The following is a 21,340-nucleotide window of genomic DNA, read 5'->3' as shown; positions in this document are numbered from 1 at the left end:
CACAAACCCGAATGTTCTGCTCGTATAAAGACTAATACACACACACACACACACATGCTTTTGTATGCGTGGACAAACACACACGCACACACACACACACACACACACACACACACTGAGCTGGGTTGGTAAACAGGAGCAGGCAGAACATTTCAGCCACTCCTTCAGATGTGCAGCAGCTTGTCCTCTCTCCGTACACAGACAACTTTCTCACACACAATGATTAATGAATGTTCTTTTTTCTAATTGGAAGTTTTGTTTGCCAAAGAAATATATGGAGAACACATTGATTTGTCACTAACTGCAGGTATCCCAACAAATAAAGGCATACATTCAGATACTGTTAATTTGGTAGATTATGTTAACAACCCTCTTTGTTATTTGATAACCTGATCATGTGATACGGGAAAATGTGAAGATAAATCTGTAATATGATGCATTTATATTATTATCATCAGCAGTTAATTTTGGACACTGATCATCAGGAAACACGAGGAAAAGAGTGGAAATATCAGTGATAATCACCAGTTAAACCACTGCAGGGTTGAAATGTTGGCCTTTATCCACAGCGCCACCTTCAGTCTAATTAATTTGCTTAACTCTTTAAAGCATAACTTAAACTTGCCAAACCACCAGTTGAAGCTTTGTTTGAATCAAAAATGATGAAGTTTAAATCGGCCACTCCCATTACTGAGTGATTATCCTTAAAGAGGCATTGTCAAGGGTGTAGCTCGTGACCTCTGTCAGCTTTCTCTGTGTGCTGCAGGGAATGTTGAGTGTTTTAATGAGGGGAGAGCCACTCACTATGTTTACATGCACAAAATATTCAGTTTCATGCTCTTGTTCTGAAAAAGAATATAACACAATATTTCTGCTAAGCTTTTTACATGGCCTATGAAAATGAATATTCCACTAAAATTCCTGTTTGCATGGAGCGCTACATGTGTTTCATAATGTTTAAAAGGAGGCGTGTGTCTCTTTCCCGCTAGAAATATGGGCTTTTCTGTCTGGCATGCGTCTCTACTACGGCCTTGTAAGATGATGGCATTTGGCTGTTTGTGTACGATCAACAGAGCCGACCGTTAACAGGCAGGAGGACGGCAGTAAACAACCCGCTGTCAAATAGTGGAATATTAGTGTGCATGCAAATGTAGGCACCTGTAGGACCCGTGTCCTTTCTTATCATGTATTTGCTGCTGATGATAATAATGACTCCAAAATCTTGTCATATTCAGAATTTCTGTGACCATTCAGGCTTCAGCTCAAGGCTGAGCCACCAAAAATTGAGCTGTTCAACAAAGTCATTTTTCTTTCAAAGTTTATTTTTTTTATCCAAATATTAGATAGAAAAGGTCAAACAAAAAATCCTGTATTTCACTCTCCTGCAACCTTTCAGATCTGCGTTGCTTCCTCTTGTGGGGTTCTGACCTGCAGGTTTAGAACTAGAGTCAATAATCCAAGAATTTATTTCCATTTCAATAAAACATTGATTCAAATTTGCCTCACTATGTGCTCGGGGTGGACAAAAATGATACGACAAATACACATAACAAAAACACATCAACTGTACAAATACACATCAGCAATACAAATACACATAGACATCCACAGATATGCTGGCAAGATAAATCAATCATCAGTATGTGGTTGAGAAGATACATTAACAGGGTTGCGTATCACCACTGATTTCCCCAATTCATACGATGTATTCTGTATATTTGCAACCAGACATCTGCCTGAGCGGGCACCAGCCCCTCGGACCCCCTCCCATCACGTCACGCCCCTGTCCTGCTCAGCCCAGACAGTAGATCTCTAAAAGGCCACATGCACTTTGCACATTTGCACACTTTGATGCTGGTTTTCACTGGTGTTTATTACGTTGAACTCGTTGGTATCAGAGCAGCGTAATGCATGTGTTATGAGATACACGGTGTCTTTTTGTCCCAACACGTCTGCATGTTTCACACATCCTTGGAAAACATATAAAATACAGCTCTCTGGTTTTTATAAATGGCTATTCAAATAAAGCTTGGAGCCCTCAGAGTTAAGGGCCCTCACTGCCTCAGGATATGTGCTGTTACGGAAATGAGCCATAGCCTACACAAGTTTGTCCTGAAGGAAGGAGGAAAAAAAGGTAATTGGGTTTCTGATCATTTTCATTCCCTTCCTAAGCATGCAGGTGTTCTGAATATCACAGACGCTTGGTAAATCCGAGCAGGGATGTTTCACCGCCAAGGTCACTGCTGTCATCGGCTGAGCTTCTCACTGCGATTCTCTCATCTACTCTCATAAAATACAAATCATTGGTCTTCTGTTGCCAGTTGTGTGTTAACTGGCCTCATGTTGTGGGATTTGGGACCGTTCCGCAGGGCCTACATATGGAGATGTTTGTTATGGATCTTTCTTTCCATCTGTCCAACCCTCCGGTGCACAGACATCAATGGATCAGAGCCGTTAACTGTGCTCTGGACACTCATGTTCTCAGGCAGATGATTCCTGTATAACTTGGTGAACTCCTGCCCTTTTCTCTACCACCACCACCAGCATCCCAACATGAACATGTGTCCTCAAGAACGATCAAAATCTAATGTTCATGCTGCCGTGACATTTGCAGAACACACTCATGCTCCCAAAGGAAGAAACCCTCTTTGATTTGCACTAGTTTCTATGTCACTAATGACATTTTCTGATATACGCCATGTGCACATGTGTAAGTCTCTTGTGTGTGGTGTGTAGAAACCACTTTGGATATAAGGTTACGAGAATGAATTGCCCTCTTAAACACTTAACGGTTGTCGTTCCACTTTTTTGTTTTTAATCACTGTTTATTGGCACATAAAGATTCTTTAACATGCAGATTTAAACTTTTGATCACCCAGTTGAAAGGCGTCCTTTGACATCATCATGCCTTCACTTTTAATCCTGAACCCACTTTGTGGGAAACCAGATGTGGTTTTGATTAAAAACGAGCACATTTATGAGTTGTTCCCCCTCTAAGAGAAAAGGATCCAGGTGTCAAGCAGCCGCACGTCTGTGAGTGTCTGTGAGTCACATGACTGAACACAAACTAAATGACTTCTTAAAAACAAAATGTATCTAATCTGTTTATGTTGCTACTAAAATCTGGTTCTTATATCACTCAATAAAACTTCCTGATTGTGGAACACAGCTCTTTTGTTGCCAACTATAATATTAAAATGTATGTGGTTATCGCACATTTTTACACCAGTGCTCAAGAATCTGCAAGCAAACGCACGCCCACGGTTGGTTCCCTTCAGTCTGGGCGGTCCAGGACCAGAACCCTGGTGCAGGGGTTTCGCTAACTGCTGCCTGCTCTCCTCTCAGCAACTAGTCTTCTGGAGCCGTTTTCTGATCTACTGTAATGTCATATTTCCCAGAAAAAGACCGTCTGTTAGTTAGTGTGGCAACTTGAAGTCAGCTGTCAAAATGTTCTTTCATCTGAGACATCACTAAACATGTTATTACAATATGCATCAGGACATTTTATTTCATTATTGGGTATTATTATTATTGCATTTTTTATCTCAGATAGTGCAAATTGTATAATTCATACGTCTCCATCCTCCTCCAGGTATAAACTCTGAGGTGAAGTATTCCCTCCTGGCGGGTGACAGCGGCTACTTCTCTCTGGACGAGTTTTCCGGGATCCTGCGGCTGGAGCGACCCTTGACCTCCGACATACCGCCCACCTTCGAGCTGAAAGTGAAGGCCACCGATCGCGGCCTGCCTCGCCATCTCTACTCCGTCGCCACCGTGACGGTGGACGTGGTCTCCCTGAACGACTACCAGCCTGTCTTCCTGAGCTCTGAGTACACTGCTCAGCTCCCAGAATCCTTGGAGGTCGGGTCGGAGGTGCTGAGTGTCTCCGCCCTGACGAGAGACGGAGGGGGGCCGGATCGCATCGTCTACCGCATCGTGTCCGGCAACGAGGACGGACGCTTCCTGCTGGACACACGGACAGGTAAGGAACATGTTCACCCATCTGTCTTAATTCATCTGCATATTTTAAAACTAACGTTTATGACACAAACATCCAGCTGGATTAATTCACGGCACAAAGCCAGAAGCAACATGAAAAGCAAAAATTCCAAAATTGAATTTCCTTCTGACAGTCTACTCAGCATTTGTATCACAGGTTTACGGTTATTAGGATTGTTCTTAAATTAATATTAATACATCAATATGTCTCTAATTAGCCACATGATTCAATACTTTTTAACAGTTCATAGATGTTAAAATGTCAAAATTAAATTAATTTAATTATTTTACTGTAATTCAGTATTACGATTTCTGTCTTATCTTTATGCTTTTGTTCTCGAGCAAATGTTCTGACACAGCTTCAAGTGTTGGTTTTACTACTTCCATTAAAGTAAGAGTTGGACTTACAGACCTGAAGTTCAGTTTTCCTGTGCTCCGTCCCTCGCTGGACTTCAAAACTTGCTGAGTGTGGGAGTGAACTGCAGTCAGCCCTTTGGACGGCGTGGGACCGCCTCACGGCTTCCTGCCGATAAATCATTACAGGGCAGCTGGTCAGAAGAGCCGCACTCATTGATCACTACCCACTGCTTTAAGTTTCATTATTTGGGGAGAGCTGCGTTTTAAAAGTTTAAACAACATGACGGAAAAATAAACACATTCTTACCCTCGCCAAATACACCGCAGCTACAAATAAGAAGCTCCAGGTACCTCGAACCTGTGCACTCATAATGAACTTCTGTCTTCAATGGAAGTTAGGTTTATATAACGAAACCACTTAATTAATGCCGTTAACTTGACTGACTACTCACTCATGTCACATGACTATGAACTGACCGGCAAAAATTGCAGTTTTGTGACACAAACAGCCATTTCATGGCATTGGCATATCTGAGAAGTGTCTTTTAGGGAACAGCCTCAAGCAGAGGTCCAATATTTGTCTGCTCGGAAAACAAACTCACGAAGCGAAAAGTGATCACAGCAGACTCAGTCAGTCGTTTGAGACAGGTCTCTCTTGTGAATGAGACCCTGGGTCTCAAAGAGCTAACCTGGATGAATAAAAGGTAGATAAAATGGAGGGGTGAGTGAAAGGGATGTAAAGCCACACTGATCCATATTAAAAGTGCAGGGAAGTGATTTAAAGGCTGAGGAAGTCTCTAACTTGTCTGTAACCTGTGTAGCTTGTAGTGATCGATACCAGCGTTGTGGACTCGTGTCACATGACTTGGAGTCGAGTCATGAATTGAATGACTTTAGACTCGACTTGACAAAATGTAAAGAGACTTGCAACTCGACTTGGACTTTAACTTTAACTTTAACATCAGTAACTCGTGACTTCACTTGACTTGAAAAGATTTGCTATTTTCCACAAAACCCAAATCCCATCTCTCTCTGTGTTTATGTGCATCTGTGTGTGTGTGCTGTCGGCACAACATCCAATCAAATTAGATCCACGTTGTTTTGATCCGACAGCATCCATCCAATCAAATTGCGGGACAACCACTGAAGAAGAACTGTCAAACAACGTGGCAAAAACGATTACAAGTTTTTTTGGGTAAAAAAACTACGAGGTGGTCAACAAAAAATGAATTGCAATATGCAAAACATGCAAAAGATTACAGACGGAGACACAACAACTTCCAACTTTGTTCAACATTTGAAGTTGCACAAAGAGCGGTAAGTTCTGAATGAAAGCTAACGCTAGCTTATCGGCTAAGTAACCGGACAAGAAAGGACTTGAAACTCAAACTGTAGGACCTGGGACTTGACTTGAGACTTGTTGATCTTGACTTGGGACTTGAGGGTAAAGAATTGAGACTTACTTGTGACTTGCAAAACAATGACTTGGTCCCACCTCTGATCAATACATCCTTTGATCAGGCTATCCCCCCTTGGTTTTATTTGATTACTCCCTCAACATGGGGTTTCACAGGGAACTGATCCAGGAACACTTAAAGGATCAAGTGTCACGGCCAAAATAACCCAATTTACTTCACCGCCAGTGTGCAGTACTTTTGTACAGCATCTCTGTATTAACCTGAACTGTTGAGTCAGCGTTTGTGCAATGAAATGTCAGTGATATTAATGAGAATACACACACACACACACACACACACACTACTGCGTCAGAAATGGATTCCCAGCTTGTCCTTGGAATGATCAATCTCAGCCCTGCTGTGCTGCACTCTACACTTTATAAAACATTGAGCAAACTTTAGATGGCTGGATTATTTATCGATACACCATCAACATCGATGATTACTGTGGACAAAGTGACTGAAATGGCAGCAACTTTTTTGTAAAATGGTCATGCAGTCTACACTTTTAATATGCCAGCATTGTATATTTTGGAAGGTACAGATGATTTGTTGGTGCACATTCCTGTAACAGTCGGTTCGTGTAGCCGTGTCCAAAGTTAACATACCAGATACTTTAAACACAGTTTGCATTAAACAAACAATATATAATTTGGTAGGAAGATTTTATTCATATAAAGCCAGGCTGGCAGTGATTTATGAATTTACGACAGTTACATACATTTTTAAATAAAAGGTGTGCAGGTAGAGGATTTTTTGGCGACCTGCTCTGAGTGACTCAGAGTTCCCTCTGATAAACAGTTACAGTGTATATGTCTCAGGCTTTTATTGTGAAAGGAGAAGATCTGGTCTGCTGCCCTTGTCAAGGTTAAAAGAAGACATAAAGTTTGTTGTCTTGGCTTGGACTACAGAGCCTCCATACTGTTGTATGTTCTTTCCACACTACATGATTGGTTGATGCCTTTATTTGTGATGCTAAAGCTCAGAAAGATCTAAATTGCTCCAAAAAAAATTCTGTCAGTTTTTCGCCGTGTAATATTCACATTGTGTAAAAGTATTCATGAGAAAAACACCAGTTAAAAAATGTTCACATCCACATTAATTGCGCAAAAAAGAAAACAATCCGGGTGTGTCAATCTTTATTCAGGTCTTTTTTTTATTAAATTCTCACAGATGAGTTTAGGTTAGAGATTGTTTGCTGAGATTTGATTTGGAGAGAGAGAAGGGTGAATAATATACTGTATATGTGTGTGTGTGTGTGTGTGTGTGTGTGTGTGTGTGTGTGTGTGTGTGTGTGTGTGTGTGTGTGTGTGTGTGTGGTATATAGCCTACTGGCAAGTAAGTTCATGTAACGGTTGAATGGTTTCTTTTCCTTCCCTCAAAAAAGAGCTGATAGTGTTGCGTTTTATATTTGAGAGATGACTTTTTGAGGGAGGAATAAACTGAAAACAGGTCACATATGACATGATTATCACTCATCACCCACATTCCCTCACCATATTACCAGAAAGAAGTTTTGAGTTTTAATAGAGCGGAGAATTGCTTTCGCTGTCACGAAAGATAAACCAGTTGCCGCTGTGATCACTTTCCCGAGTTATATAATCCTGTATCATAGGGTTGAATGTTTTGGCATCAAACTTGTGGATCTGTTACTTAAACAGGACTTTCTGGATTGCACTGCCTTCATCTCTAAAACAAACAACACTTTCGGTCTGAACACCTGGAGTCAATGTGTTTTACACCTTAAGACCGAGGATGTTTTTCGAAAGTATGTCTGTCCGTTGTCAAGTTCATCAGGGACTTTAGACGTAGTGGTCGAGTCCACATGCATCAGTGTGTTTGGTTCATCGTCCGAGAGAAGCTTTTATTCTTTTAGCTTTAAACTTGTGTCAGATTCAATAACCTGTTGCATTTAAAACTTCAGTCTGAGTTTCTGAAAGCTGCATTGTGTGTGCGCGTGTGTGTATGTGTACATTCAGTGAGACACGTGAATCATTTAGTTGACTTTGATGAATCACCTCCGAGCAGTGACTCCTGTCTGAGAAGTCGTATTACATTCAGCAGAATGAGCCGCTTTGGGCAACACACAAAACACTGATACGGACCCTTATTGACAGAAACCTGGCAGCAGGCAGCCACAACATTAACCATAAACCATAAACCATACACCACCACAAACCACACACACACCACTGTATCATTATCTCAATCACATGCACCATTTTAATGGCAAAAATTGCCACAATAAATCTCAATAGCATAAGTATCTGCAGAAACATGACGGTTACAGAGAGGAAGAGAGAGGTCTGCCTCTGGTGGTTTCTGGATCGAGATTACATTGTGTGTGTGTGTGTGTGTGTGTGAGCGTGAGCGTGTATGTGTGTTTGTTTGAATTATTTACACTAATAGTACAAAGAGGCAGAGCAGAGTTAAAGATTGATGGGAATACTTTTAGTCAGGGAAGAAAACAAGGGAGGATTTATTTTCTCTTTTGGCATATTGGATTGGAAATAAAACTTCTTTTTTTTTGCCAGAAGTTGACTTCATGCTTGAGGTCAACAGCTTCAGTGGGCATTTAGATTCATCCTGGTGCCGGTGTATTAATAGTTGAGCAGGAAATATATGATGTGTGGACAATTTGAACAGCTTAGAACTGTTGACGTTCCTCCAGTCACCTCTGCTGCCTCACTTGGTTGGCGAGTTCCCAAAGATTAGTTGTCTTTGTAGAGTTGGAAAATCAGCCGTATCTTTGTTGGTCACTTATGGTGTAGAACACAACATGCTCACTCTTGTCTTCCTCCATTTTTCAGCTTAGATTTTTTGACAGGTAAATAGGGCTGACCTCAAGGCAATCTACAAATATTTAGAATTATTTTTCCCAGATTCAAACAAAATATTAAAGCTCAAATATAAACTGACAGCCTTTGTAAATACATCAGTCTTTCCGACACACACGTAAGCTGTAACTTCATCAGCAGAAATAAACATTCTCGGGTCTGTCTCCTTTGATAATGCCAGCTCCGCTGTAATTAGCCGTCATTCTCCCTGCATCATTAAAGCAACAGGAAGAAGCATCTCTGGTGATATCATTACACATGATCTCACACAGAAACCGACATGGGCTGCATTCAGCTGAGCTGCAGGTAATAGAAAAATGAAATCCAATATTGTCATAAAGTGGCGCTCCTTGTTATTTTGTCATTTAGACCCATCCAGAGATAATAACTGCATTCAGTGTTTCCCATCAATTACCCAATTACCCCCGCTGGCTGACCTTCGACGAGCGCACTTCCTTGGAGTGGCAGAGCACCGCCACCGGTCTGGAGATCGACCCCCTGCGAGTTGTTCAGATTACCACCACACTCATTTCCCTGTGCAAAGAATAACTCACACTAAATAAAAAACGGTGCAATTTGCAACAAATACCCTTGACAAGGCAAACCCATCTACTTGAAAGGTTTCCATTCATTGCCTTTCAGATAAAGTATGGTGAACCTCCTTGCAGGAATGGACCCTCCCAAACCCCCGTAGAAGATCTGAGGTCTACCCACCCAGCAGTCTCAAAAATAGACATGGGGCGATTAGAAAATTCCATGATTAACCTAGCCAAAATAATTGTGATTCACAATGTTCTCCCGATAATCATCAAAATATGGTTAAACTCTTGAAATGGCAGCAAACATATTGGAATCATTTTACATTTTTGTTAAGAAATATATTTATTGGGTCACAGATGAGATGCATCTTTTGTCAGGGAAAATTACTTTTCAAATTTTTAAATACGAAATAAGCTGATCATGAACCATAAGGTCTGCATAGATAAAATAGAAATACATTTTAAAATGCATCTCCATGATTAAATTCTATCAAATGAATCAGTCATTAATGATTGTCCCGTCCTTACTCACAGTTCCTGTTGGAAACACTGGGAAGTTGCTTTTGAATCAGACCGTCATAGATGTGACTCAGATGTGATCATAAATGCAGAAACCACCTCTTTGATTCTCATTAGCAGCGGTCCAAAGTCCCCTGAGCAAGGCACTCAACCCCCGGGGAGTTGTTAGCAGTGTATGAATGAGCAGCAGAGCTTCTCTGTAATAAATAATGTCTGAGTAAGAACTTACGGAAGAGTATGAATGAGACGTGGGACGTAGATAGAAAGGCCAAGTCGGCCAACTTTCTCCCAACAGAAAGCTGTAAACAAATAAACAGTGGATCATTCTGACTCACGCTGTTTTCCAAATCTCTGAGATGTGAACTCTGTGTTCAAATCATTTACTTGTTGGAACCTGGAGGTGTTTAGTCGGAGGGGAGCGGCGGATGGTTGTTTTTGCTGGATCCCATTTTGTTTTATCTTAATGAAGTGTGGTTCAGCAGACTGGCTGGCGGCCCAAGAACACACACACACACATGCTCAGGCTTTGTGTGGTGCAACGAGCACACTAACGGAGATATCATCCCTTCAGAGCTGCTTAGTGTAATAAAAGAAAGTTGGAACAAACAGATGTATAAAAGCTGGCAGCGGCTGGATGATCCGGGTACAAATTACAAGCTTAGATTTGGTTTGCTGGTAATTGAGAGATGCATCATTTGCAGACTTTACGAGTGAGTTTATTAAGGGAAGAAGGCTGAGATGGGGAAACCAGACGGAGCGAGGCTTTATTGGAAGCAACGAAAATGGCATCAGAGGATGACTTTTCTCCAGCATGTTTGTTAATTTGGTACTTTTGATGAAATCTTAATCCAGCAAAGACAGACTGAGCATTGTTCTGTCTTTCTTCTCTGTTAGTCAGTCTCTCAGTGTTTTCTACTAAAGAGATATGCATACAAATAATAATATATTAAATTAACAAAGGAGGAAATAATGCTTTTTGAGGGAGTATTTTCAGCAGTGGATGAATCAACATTTGGTGCAGTATTTTGGCAGCGGGACGGTGTATGAGAGTCAGAATACACTCCAGTGTGTTTGTTCATGGAAATGAAGGAACAACAGTGAGGCTCACTGATGTGTTTTGCTCCGTGGCTCAGAGGAAGAAGACTGGTCGATTCATTGGGTGGGTTTGGTCTTTTCATTTGTTGACAATATGGAAAAGTGGTGCATATTGCCAGACATGTGAGAACAGTTATCATCCTCTGCTTTATAGCAGATCCTGGCTGGATTTAAATCAGCAGCCTTTCTTCACAAAACACAGCTATTAGTAAATGATGTCTCACGTCAGCTCTGACGATGACTCATTACTCCTATGATTAATCATTTGTCAGGAAATAATCGGATCTGGGATTTTTAGTACTTATATGAACATTGATTTCAGCATTCAGCAATTATTTAAAAACGTTGCCAGTTAACAATTGAATCTGTAATTTCAAAATCAACTGGTTGATCAACTGAATCTTTCAGCTCCAGTGATTTGCAAATTCGAACACTATAAATAGTGTATTGTTTTAGCCTCCAGCTTGGCAATATCTCATGCAGTACAACCGACACACCAAACATTCAGTAACGAGGCTCGGAGGAGGAGAGAGCAGGAGGTGAAGAGGTCTGTTAAAGCTATGCAGGTTTACGAGAGGTCAAATGAATGAGGGCTTTATACCCCCTGAAAGGAGCAACTCAATAACAGACCCCAAAAAAGTGGACATGACACATCTTATCCCCTTAAGGACTCTGACACCTCTTTTATTGCCGCCATAAATTGAGTTTAAGCTTCACATGTGGATGACAGATAACACAGGAAGATAGCAGCCAGCTGTGGCGAGATTTATAATCCCTGAAAGGTTAAACTCACAGCTTCACTGAGCTGACAAAAATGGGAGTTCACTACATATGTCACATGATGCCAGACATGGTGCATGTTTGACTTATGGTGGATATTACCATCTAAAGCACCTTGGCTGTACCTTTAGAACATCCATTTAAAACTGTATATTATGCCTGTCGCTCCACATAATGTGATGTGCAGTGGAGCGGAGCAGCATGCCAGTAGTTTACATACAGAGGGGATGATGACAGTTCAGACGTGCAACTGAAAAAGATGGAGATATATGAAACCAGGTCTGAGTAAGAATTATGGTCATGTGTGTGAGTAACAGATTGGGTGGGACTGTGCAGATTTCTGTAAATTATTATTGTTTTCTTTAATAAGTGGCTTTTTTATTTAACGTTTAACAGATCACAACTTACATAACCAAATCACCGGGGGACCATGGTCCAATACAAGCACTGAGGAAGTGTCAGAATCTTTTTAATTAGGCAAAAGACAAAACAAAGGTTTTCAGAGGAAGGAGGAACAATTAAAAGTCAGTGCTCAGCTTAAAAATATATCAAGGATTATTTTGTGTTCAAAATGCTGCTGCTGGTTTATGAAGCACTGAATGGAACCAGTGAAAGCTCCCAGGTGTCTGGTTCAGGTCTGCTTTCTGTCCACAGAGTCAAAGCCAAACATGGAGGAGCAGCGTTCAGTTTGTTTCCCCCATAAACGTGCAAAAGCTAAGCGTGTTACATTATAAATATGAGCATGCTAAATGCTACCATATAGAAATAGGTTATACACATTGAAATGCTAATACTAGCATGTTAACAATATAACATGCTCAGTGTCTCCTACTAAATGTTAGTATATAGAAATAGATTATACACATTCAAATGCTAATACTAGCCTGTTAACAATATAAGATGCTCAGTGTCTCCTACTAAATGTTAGTATATAGAAATAGATTATACACATTCAAATGCTAATACTAGCCTGTTAACAATATAAGATGCTCAGTGTCTCCTACTAAATGTTAGTATATAGAAATAGATTATACACATTCAAATGCTAATACTAGCCTGTTAACAATATAAGATGCTCAGTGTCTCCTACTAAATGTTAGCATATAGAAATAGATTATACACATTCAAATGCTAATACTAGCATGTTTACAATTTAACAATACAACAACTCCTACTAAATGTTAGCATATAGCAGATCTTTGTGGGGTTGTTGATGCTGTCATGCTGTAAGTCATACACCAGTGGTTCTCAAATGGAGGACTTGAGTTTTTAGCTCAGCAGGTGTGGCGTTTGGCTGGCAACCGCTGGCAACCGCAAGATTGCCGGTTCGATCCCTGGCTCCTCCTAGCTGAGTGCCTGGTGTCCCTGAGGAAGACACCTCACCCCAATTGCTCCTGAAGAGCTGGCTGTCGCCCTGCGTGGTTGACTCCGCCGTCAGTGTGTGAATGTGTGAGTGAATGGGTGAATGTCAGTCATTCCTGTAAAGCGCTTTGGAGAAAAGCGCTATATAAATGAGGCCATTTACCATTTTACCATTTACCATTTACAAGATGTCTTAAAAGCAATCACTGTGGAGCTCTCCAGCCACTAGTCCACTACTACGTCAGTATACTTGGTGGCTGTTAATATACCTTTAATATACCTGCCCAAGTAAAGTCTGTGTTTGAGACACAGATTTTTCTTTCTTCTAGCTCTAATAAGTAATTGAAGCAATAGAAAGCTCACCTAAAGTGAACGAAATATAATATCAAACCCAAGATGCCACTTTTCATATTGCTTCAACTGACTGTGCATAATTTTATCTGATGCAACATGGTTTATGCAACATGTTTTTGTAATGATGGACCCACCGGTGATTCTGATAACACGATACAAAAGAAAGACCTTGCACATGTTTTCTGATCCCCGCGGTGTTCTGCTCATGAGGTGAGCTGGGCAGCTTTGTACCGGTAGTGAACTCTGCATGTTGGAGATCAGAGTGAAAGTTATAAGTCATGGATTTCATCATCCAGAACAAATCCCATAACATAACACCAGAAGGCTGCACGCAAAGCAATCGTGTTCAGTGAGCTTTGTGATGTTTTATACTACAGTGAACCAAAGGTAGAAATGGAGAAACGAGCCGACATTCTTTTTTGGGGGGTTTGTTGAAAGAACAGGTGAAAATGTAGCACATCGTCTCTCACGCTGTCCAATGAGCATCATTCAAGTCTTCACCTTGTGGCTTGCAGGCCTCCTGACCCTCGTCGCCCCGCTGGACTTTGAAGTGTCCCGGGAGTACTATCTGTCTATAGAGGGGAGTCGTGGCAAGTCGTCCCTCACCGACATCACCACGGTTATCATCAACGTGACGGACCTGAACGACAATGCACCAGTGTTCGGACCTGGCGGCAACAGTGCAGAGATATCAGAGGATCTGACGCCTGGAAGCCTGGTGATGAAGGTAGGAGCACAAAGGGGCGCAGATGAATGTGTGTGTGTGTGTGTATATATACTGTATATATATATATGTTTGTGGATTTGCGTCTAAGATGAGGATGGTGTGTTGGTTTTGTGAATGGAAACAGATTCAACATGCTAACACAGATGAGTGGGTCGGCATATCTGCTTTCAAGTAGTTTTATTTTCATTGTCATAGCACAATGATGGTGTTACAAACAGGTGTAAATGCTGAACACCCAACCCAGAAACTGAGCAGGTGACTGACAGCTGTCGCCTTCAGAGCATCTAAAATAGTAATAATAATAATAAATGACCTAATGATGAATTCTTCAACACACACACATATAGACTAATATCTGGAACATTCATACAGCCTAGAGCCAAAAACATCAGTATATTTCAATTGAATCACTGAATTTAAATGAAATATTTCAAAGGTTCAATTTAACTGAAGGCCATGTCTCTGCTATTTGTCACTTCAGAACGTCATTTTCTGTGTTGTGCTTTTCAGCCTCAGCGCACACACACACACACACACACACACACACACACACTGACACACAAAAATGACATGCATCAGCACACACATCAAAGGTGCTACACACAAATATTCAGTGATATGACATTGTCTGACACCTGGGAGCCTGCTGATGATTCAAGTAGCCTTATGACAAAATTCCAGACAAACAGAAAATTCAACTGTTGAAAAATTACACATAATTTCATACATGCAATGACAAGTAAGGTAGTACGAGATGATCTAGCAGCCTGCTGCTGATACATGTGTAAACACACACACAGACACACACACACACACACACACACACACACACACACACACACACACACACACACACACGTGAACACAGATGTAGAGCAGCCATCATCTGTCAGGCCAGCAACAGAGATAACACAGCAATAACACAGCTCAGTGGATCGCTGATGATGAGTCTGTAATCATACGGTTTTATATTCAACATTTTTCTTCGCCAGTCTGCTATTTCCATCTCTGTTTTCAACATTTAACTGCTGCTTGAAATGTTGAACGACTTAAACAAGGGGATAGCGGAAGAAATGACAGGATTCATGAGAGAAACATGCTCAGAACATGGTTTTATTGTTTTATGTATTAAGATCCAGCTTCCACTGGAGAAGGAAGGGCATCCTAGAGTTCACTTTATCATGATTTCTCCACTGAAAGGGCATCCTAGGGTTCACTTCATCATGTTTTCTCCACTGGAAGGGCATCCTAGAGTTCACTTCATCACATTTTCTCCACGGGAAGGGCATCCTAGAGTTCACTTTATCATGTTTTCTCCACTGGAAGGCACCCTAGTGTTCACTTCATCACATGTTCTCCATGGGATGGGCATCCTAGAGTGCAATTAATCAAATTTTCTCCACTGGAAGGGCAAACCAAAGGGCACTTTATTACGTTACCTTCAATAGAAGGGCATCCTAGAAGGCAGTGCATCACAATTTCTTGCATATTGGGCCACCGTTGGTGGCACTTTATCATGCGTTAGCTACCATCAGGGCATCCATCCTATCACTTTTACAGTGTTTTTATAGACCATTGGAGCACTAGGGAGCGGCACTGAAGATAATCAAAAACTCTGAGCGTACTTTATTATCGGTATTATTGTTGCTCTGTTGGACTGTTTTTGATGTGATATCATTATAGTGTGTGAATCTTATGTTCGACTAACATGCCAAAGGATGAGGCAAGAGAACATCTTGAAGTGATATTCCTCACCTCTCCTGCCTTTCTTTTTTTTACATCCAGGTCACAGCCAGTGATAAGGACGGACCTATCAACAATCTGCTGCGTTACTCCATAGTGAGCGGGGACCGTCTGCAGCAGTTCTCTATTGACCCTCGTAGTGGAGAAATCACTGTCCGCACTGCACTGGACAGAGAAGAGGTCAGTGTGTCAAACAAGTCAAAATATACAATGTAAAAGGGTATAAAGATTCATTTCTGAAAAATGTGTGACAAAAAGAAATAAAGTAAAAGAAACAACCACCAAAAAATATAACAATAGAATAATAAGCATTCAATAAAAAATGAACAATCATGAATTGAACTGTGTCTCCTCTCCAGGTCCCTCATTACTCTCTTACAGTGCAGGCAGCAGACGAGGGTGATCCTCCTCTATCCTCGGCGGTCCTCATCACCATCACCGTCACCGATGTCAACGACAACCCTCCCATCTTCTCCCAGGTCAACCACAGTCTGCTGCTGCAGGTACGGCAACCACAACATCTCCAACTGCTCAACAGGATGGATGTGTTGACCTTCATCTTCTCCCTCTATTTCCATCTCAGAGTGGTGGGTGGGGGGGCATTTTCATTTTGTGTTCAGAAACTGTTACAAAAGTATTGGCCCCACGCTGCCTGCAGTAGAAGAAAGCACAGAACTCACACAAGCCACTGCATCAACAAAAACAACAAGCAATATGTAAACAACATTCACCCAGAAAGCTCCAGAAAGAATCGCCTGCTCATCAGCTCCCACAAATAACCTCTGGTGTCCGGAGGGGAGGAAGCAGCCGTCGCATTCATGTGTGAAATTTGACAACACAACGGAAAAAAAGCAACTCTCTTTTACATGAATATGAGCAGAACATGCAACCCCTCACAAAAAGCCAGTTTAGTTCCTCTCTACGTGTCGTGACCCAAACAGGCTTGTACATATTAAGTTATTCTCAAAAAACAAACAAAAACAAAAAAACAGCCATCAGTAGTCAAATATTCCTCAGGCAAGGCTGTAAACGTCTACCTACTCTGCTCCGGACTTCCCAACAAGTTGATAACAAGGACAGATGTTGTAATGATTGATGATAATTAAAGGGAATCACTGAAGATCTGTCATTCTCCATCAACGTATCGCTCTCTGTCATTGTAGCTCCTTCTGCAGCAGACTCCAGTGAAAACACTCTGTGACCTGTAAGTGCTGCTCCATCATAACTGCGACGCCCAGAGCTCATTAAAACTGTGTGCTGAGAGTTCAAGAGGGAATCTCTTCAGAGGCAAAAAGCAGAGCAGAGTTTCTGAGCTCTATGGGGATCAAAGAGGCAGGAAGATCCGCTGTCATGATTTGTTGCTGCATGTGTTGCTTGCAGGACATCATCCCTACCCTTTCCCCTAAAACCTCTAATTATAGGCGTGAGTCTGCTGGTGCGGAGCGACTTTTAACCTGCCTAGTTCTTCATGCATGCCTGTGAGTACATATTTGCCATCGTGCTTCTAGCAGAACTATCTCAGCATTGTTTTAGCCACGCTGGTGACAAATAAAGTTTTCTGTGCCAGCTCTCCATCACTCTGCCTGCTGCAGCCCTGCCAGGCCAGAGAATCCCATGTCACAGAATAGCTGGTTTACGAGCCAAGAACTCTGCGCCGTGTGGTGATGAATCCAAATGATGTGATATCTTCCCATCTGCTAATGTCCACAGCCAGCTCGGCCAGATGAGGAAAGCTCTGGTTGCATTTAGCAGATGGATGTTTCTGAAACTAGGGAAAAGGTGTTGTCATTCTCCTCAGACAGGTGTAGCAGGTCAGCGGCGTCATCGCTCCTCTGGACATTACTTGCCTTTGCTTGACTCTGCTGGATGCCCTATTTTTTAATTTTTTTTACGACTGTCACATCTGTTGTAGAGAAGTGTCGCGGCCTGCAAGGCTGCAGTCAGATGTATCTTTGCAATATGTCTGTGAAGGATGCAGCAGCGCAGCAACACGGCGATAAATCACGTTGCATTTGTGTTGGTTTACTGCTCGTTCTGGAAGTTCGTCTTCACTCCAGCATGCTAAACAGTAACACATGAATAATCTATGTGAAATCCTCCCATTTAACAGGATTTAAGTCCACTGAACAGCTCCACTGGTCTAATCTGTCATGTTTCCATTAAGGGAGGGGATGTAGAAATGTTGATTTTGTTTAAGCATTGATTTGGTGATTTGCAGGTTAAACCTGGGCTGTATTTCTTTGAAAGTCTAGATTACCTTAAACCTTTGTTTTAAACATTTTAATTACTGCATTTGAACATTTAGTTAAATCTGCTTCACGTTAAAATATAGTAATTTAGATTTTGATCAATTTTGATCAGATTCGTCATGATGGCTGGTTATTAGGAACCCAGACATCTCAATAAAACATCTGCTATGATAGACTTTATTCATCACAGATGTCCCTCACTGGTTCAACAGGTGTCATTTTTATGTTGTTGTTGTTGTTTGTAACTATGGCCATCTTTTCACTCACTTTTATGCACACTTTGAGGTGTCGCATTAGAAAAGCTGTATGGAAACAGTAAAATCCGAGAAAACTTCCTCAATTGTGCAGAGAAAGTCGCATGACTGATCAGCTGTTTCTGCCGTCGTCCTATTTATATTGTCTTCGACGCTGGACAGCTGACATGAAACAAATATTGAAACAAATAAAGACATCTCTCCATTTTCCTCTCGTAGGCGACTGGCGACCGGTTCACAAGCGTCTTCTCCTCTACTCTGTTTACAGCCGTGCGTAAAGCGTTGCCTACGGCACCGACTTCTGACCAAACCAAATTGAGTTGCTCCAAACCAGTCGAGGAAGACAAGTCTAGAATTTGCATTTCTTTTGGACGATGTTTCAAAAGCTTCAAATTTGCTTGAGAATTGACTGTAAACATGACTTTTGCTTTACTGACTTTACTTTTTACAGACAGCCTCTGTTTGTCCACTACCTTGAGGGAAAAAGATACAGTGATAGATCTCTTTTCCTTTAAGGTTTTAAGTTATGTTTTGGCCCGTTTTTGCCTTTTATTGAGAGAGAGAGAGTGAGAGTGAAGGGTGGAGAGAGAGGTGGGGATGACATTGCAAAATTGGCCGCTGACTCGAACCCGGGCTGCTGCAGCGAGGACTCAGCCAACTCTACTGCTGAGCTATGCTGGCGCCCCGAGACATCTCTCTTTGACACCAGTGGATACACATCTCATCACACTGCACCCTGTATTCCTCTGTACATCATTACTGGCCTTTCATCATCCCAGGTGGTCCACCCAGTGTCCATTTTCACTCACAATTACCCAGTGAATCAGTGTTGATGGTCCACTCAGCTTAACAGCTGCAAAAGATGTATTCCTTACTGGGAACTGTGGGGATACTGGTGATGCTGTGGTGAAGGGAAGGGGAGCAGGCTGTTGATCTGTGGGTTTCCACCTCAGCCCTCCTCTTGATCCACCTGGGAAACCTGTACAGTGAAGGTGAAACCCTTCAGCATTAAAGTCTTGCCTCACCTCTGATCAGCACAGTGAATCTGACCCAACCCTGTCTGGTCAGTCCTTCCTGCACATTTCCCACACTTAGAAGAAGCCATTCTTTGTGCTTCCTGAGACATGCTCTAATTGAAATTTCAAAGACCACACCAGAGTTGTGCGTGTTTTAGCCCATTAACTCCAAATTGTTATCCATCTCCTAAAGTATGCTGTACGTTTTTAGATTGATAACCCATCTTTGTACGATTAATGTCGGCACGCTATGAAAATCTGCAGACAGAGCCTTCAAGCTGGCTTCGGATAGGTGATCCATCACGGTGAACAATTTCAGAACTTTCCTGAGGAAATGGTACTAAAGCTCAAGGCTTTTTTTTGCTGGTAAAGTACTTTTAATGTACTGAGCTGAGCCGAGCGTTATCGAAAAGATTTCCAACGATATATCTGATTATTTAGGTGATTTCAACGATGTGGTGCAAGATTTCAGAACTTGGTTAGACACAATAACAAACAGGCTGAATAAGCGAAAAGTTAAGAAACCAACCACTTTTATTGGACTGACATTGAAGTTGCGGAAATATCCCGATATTATTATATTACATTGCAGTCCGTTTTGCTGCTACAGTGTTCTCGCTCGGAGTCGGAGCGTCCTTGAATGCATCATGAGCAAGGACACAATATCAAGCTGCTGATAAAACTTTGATAAAGTGAAAAAACAACTGAAGCAACAAAATGTGATCGCTTACCTGGGTCCTTTTTAAAGTCAGTTTTCAAACTACTAACATGAAATATATAGTGTAAAAATTAATTTGAATAAACACCTCTTTAACAGTTTTTACTGAACTATGGCTGGATTGAACGCAGGACTGTTGCATTAAACTGGAAAAAAAAAGTAAAATAACCGAAGTTAAAGAAAAAGGTGAATAAACGAATGTTGTCTCCTGCAGGAGGGCGAGTCCGCCGGCAGCAGCGTCCTCCAGCTCGTGGTCACGGACAAAGACACGCCCAGGAATGGCCCGCCATTCTCCATCCACATCGTCAGCGGCAACGAGGACCGCCGTTTCCACGTCGACCAGGGTGGGCTGCTGTCGCTCTCTGCACCTCTCAGAAAGAAGGTCAAAGCCCATCACCAGCTCAAGATACAGGTGAACACACGATATCCTTACAAACAAGGTCCAGGTTTCACCTGCTGCATGAGCAAATTAATCTACTGCTGAGGATGTACTTTAGACACCAAAGGGTATCAGTCAAGTGTATACAATATTAAGAATATTTTCAGTTTTCAACAGTTTATGTTGCTATCAGACGGCCCTTTCTGACAGGGGAACCGAGGCCGTTATCTGTGCTCTCTTCAAAGCCACCAGACCTTGACCACAACAGTCATTTTACATGGCAGAACACAGGAGTTGCTGGTCCACTAGAAACGTCTACTCTGCTGGTTAGTTAGTTAGTGTGATTATGTGCCTTCAGTGTTTTAGTTGGGATTTACACAACAACACAAATTCACAGATTGAGGTACTTTGTTTTGCTTGTGTGCTGCTTCTCCATCTACTGTTGGTGTCACTCTGACGATGAAGAAGTACCTCATTTCAAAACACCCAAACTATCAGCTCCTCACTGCCATGTATTTTCCTACACTGTTTTTTTAATGCTTGCGAGGTCTATTGTTATATCCCAGAGTCTCAAAACTTCATCTTTTTTTGTTTGTTTCTTGCTGGACTCTCATGACGATAAAGTGAAAATCTCATACGTTGTCTCGCTGTGAAAAAAACCATGACGTGCTTATTGTATTCCTGGTTCAGTGATGAAACGCTGATGCACTGCAGAGTTCCCCTCGCGACCTTTTGTCGCTGTGTTGCTGACAGTGCTGTCAGGAGAGATGGAAGTCACACTGGCAAACACAAGAGGAAATGGTAGCAGTAATTTTCCTGTCCTGCTGGGGTTCAGGAGTGATACAGCTGACTGCACAAGCTGACCCTCGATACACTGATGAGCTAATATATATATATATAAAGACAGGTATCATGAAAATGAAGTCGTTTTCTAAAGAAAATATACCGCTTAAAC

General features: G+C 41.7%; 1 protein-coding gene across 1 annotated transcript in view; it reads left to right on the top strand.

Moving 5' to 3' along the window:
• Positions 1-21,340, top strand: part of fat2 (FAT atypical cadherin 2) — a 108,508-nt gene that overhangs the window by 53,051 nt on the left and 34,117 nt on the right. Inside the window, exons 16-20 of the mRNA XM_084009744.1 lie at positions 3,593-3,982; positions 13,815-14,026; positions 15,812-15,949; positions 16,129-16,272; positions 20,221-20,418. Of these exons, the coding sequence (XP_083865870.1) occupies positions 3,593-3,982; positions 13,815-14,026; positions 15,812-15,949; positions 16,129-16,272; positions 20,221-20,418 (1,082 nt within the window). The remainder of the gene's footprint in view (positions 1-3,592; positions 3,983-13,814; positions 14,027-15,811; positions 15,950-16,128; positions 16,273-20,220; positions 20,419-21,340) is intronic.

This window comes from Eutrigla gurnardus (assembly GCF_963514095.1).
Source record: "Eutrigla gurnardus genome assembly, chromosome: 5".
Taxonomy (NCBI): Eukaryota; Metazoa; Chordata; class Actinopteri; order Perciformes; family Triglidae; genus Eutrigla; species Eutrigla gurnardus.
Note: the sequence above shows the minus strand (reverse complement) of the source record. Positions and strands in the feature narration are given on the sequence as shown.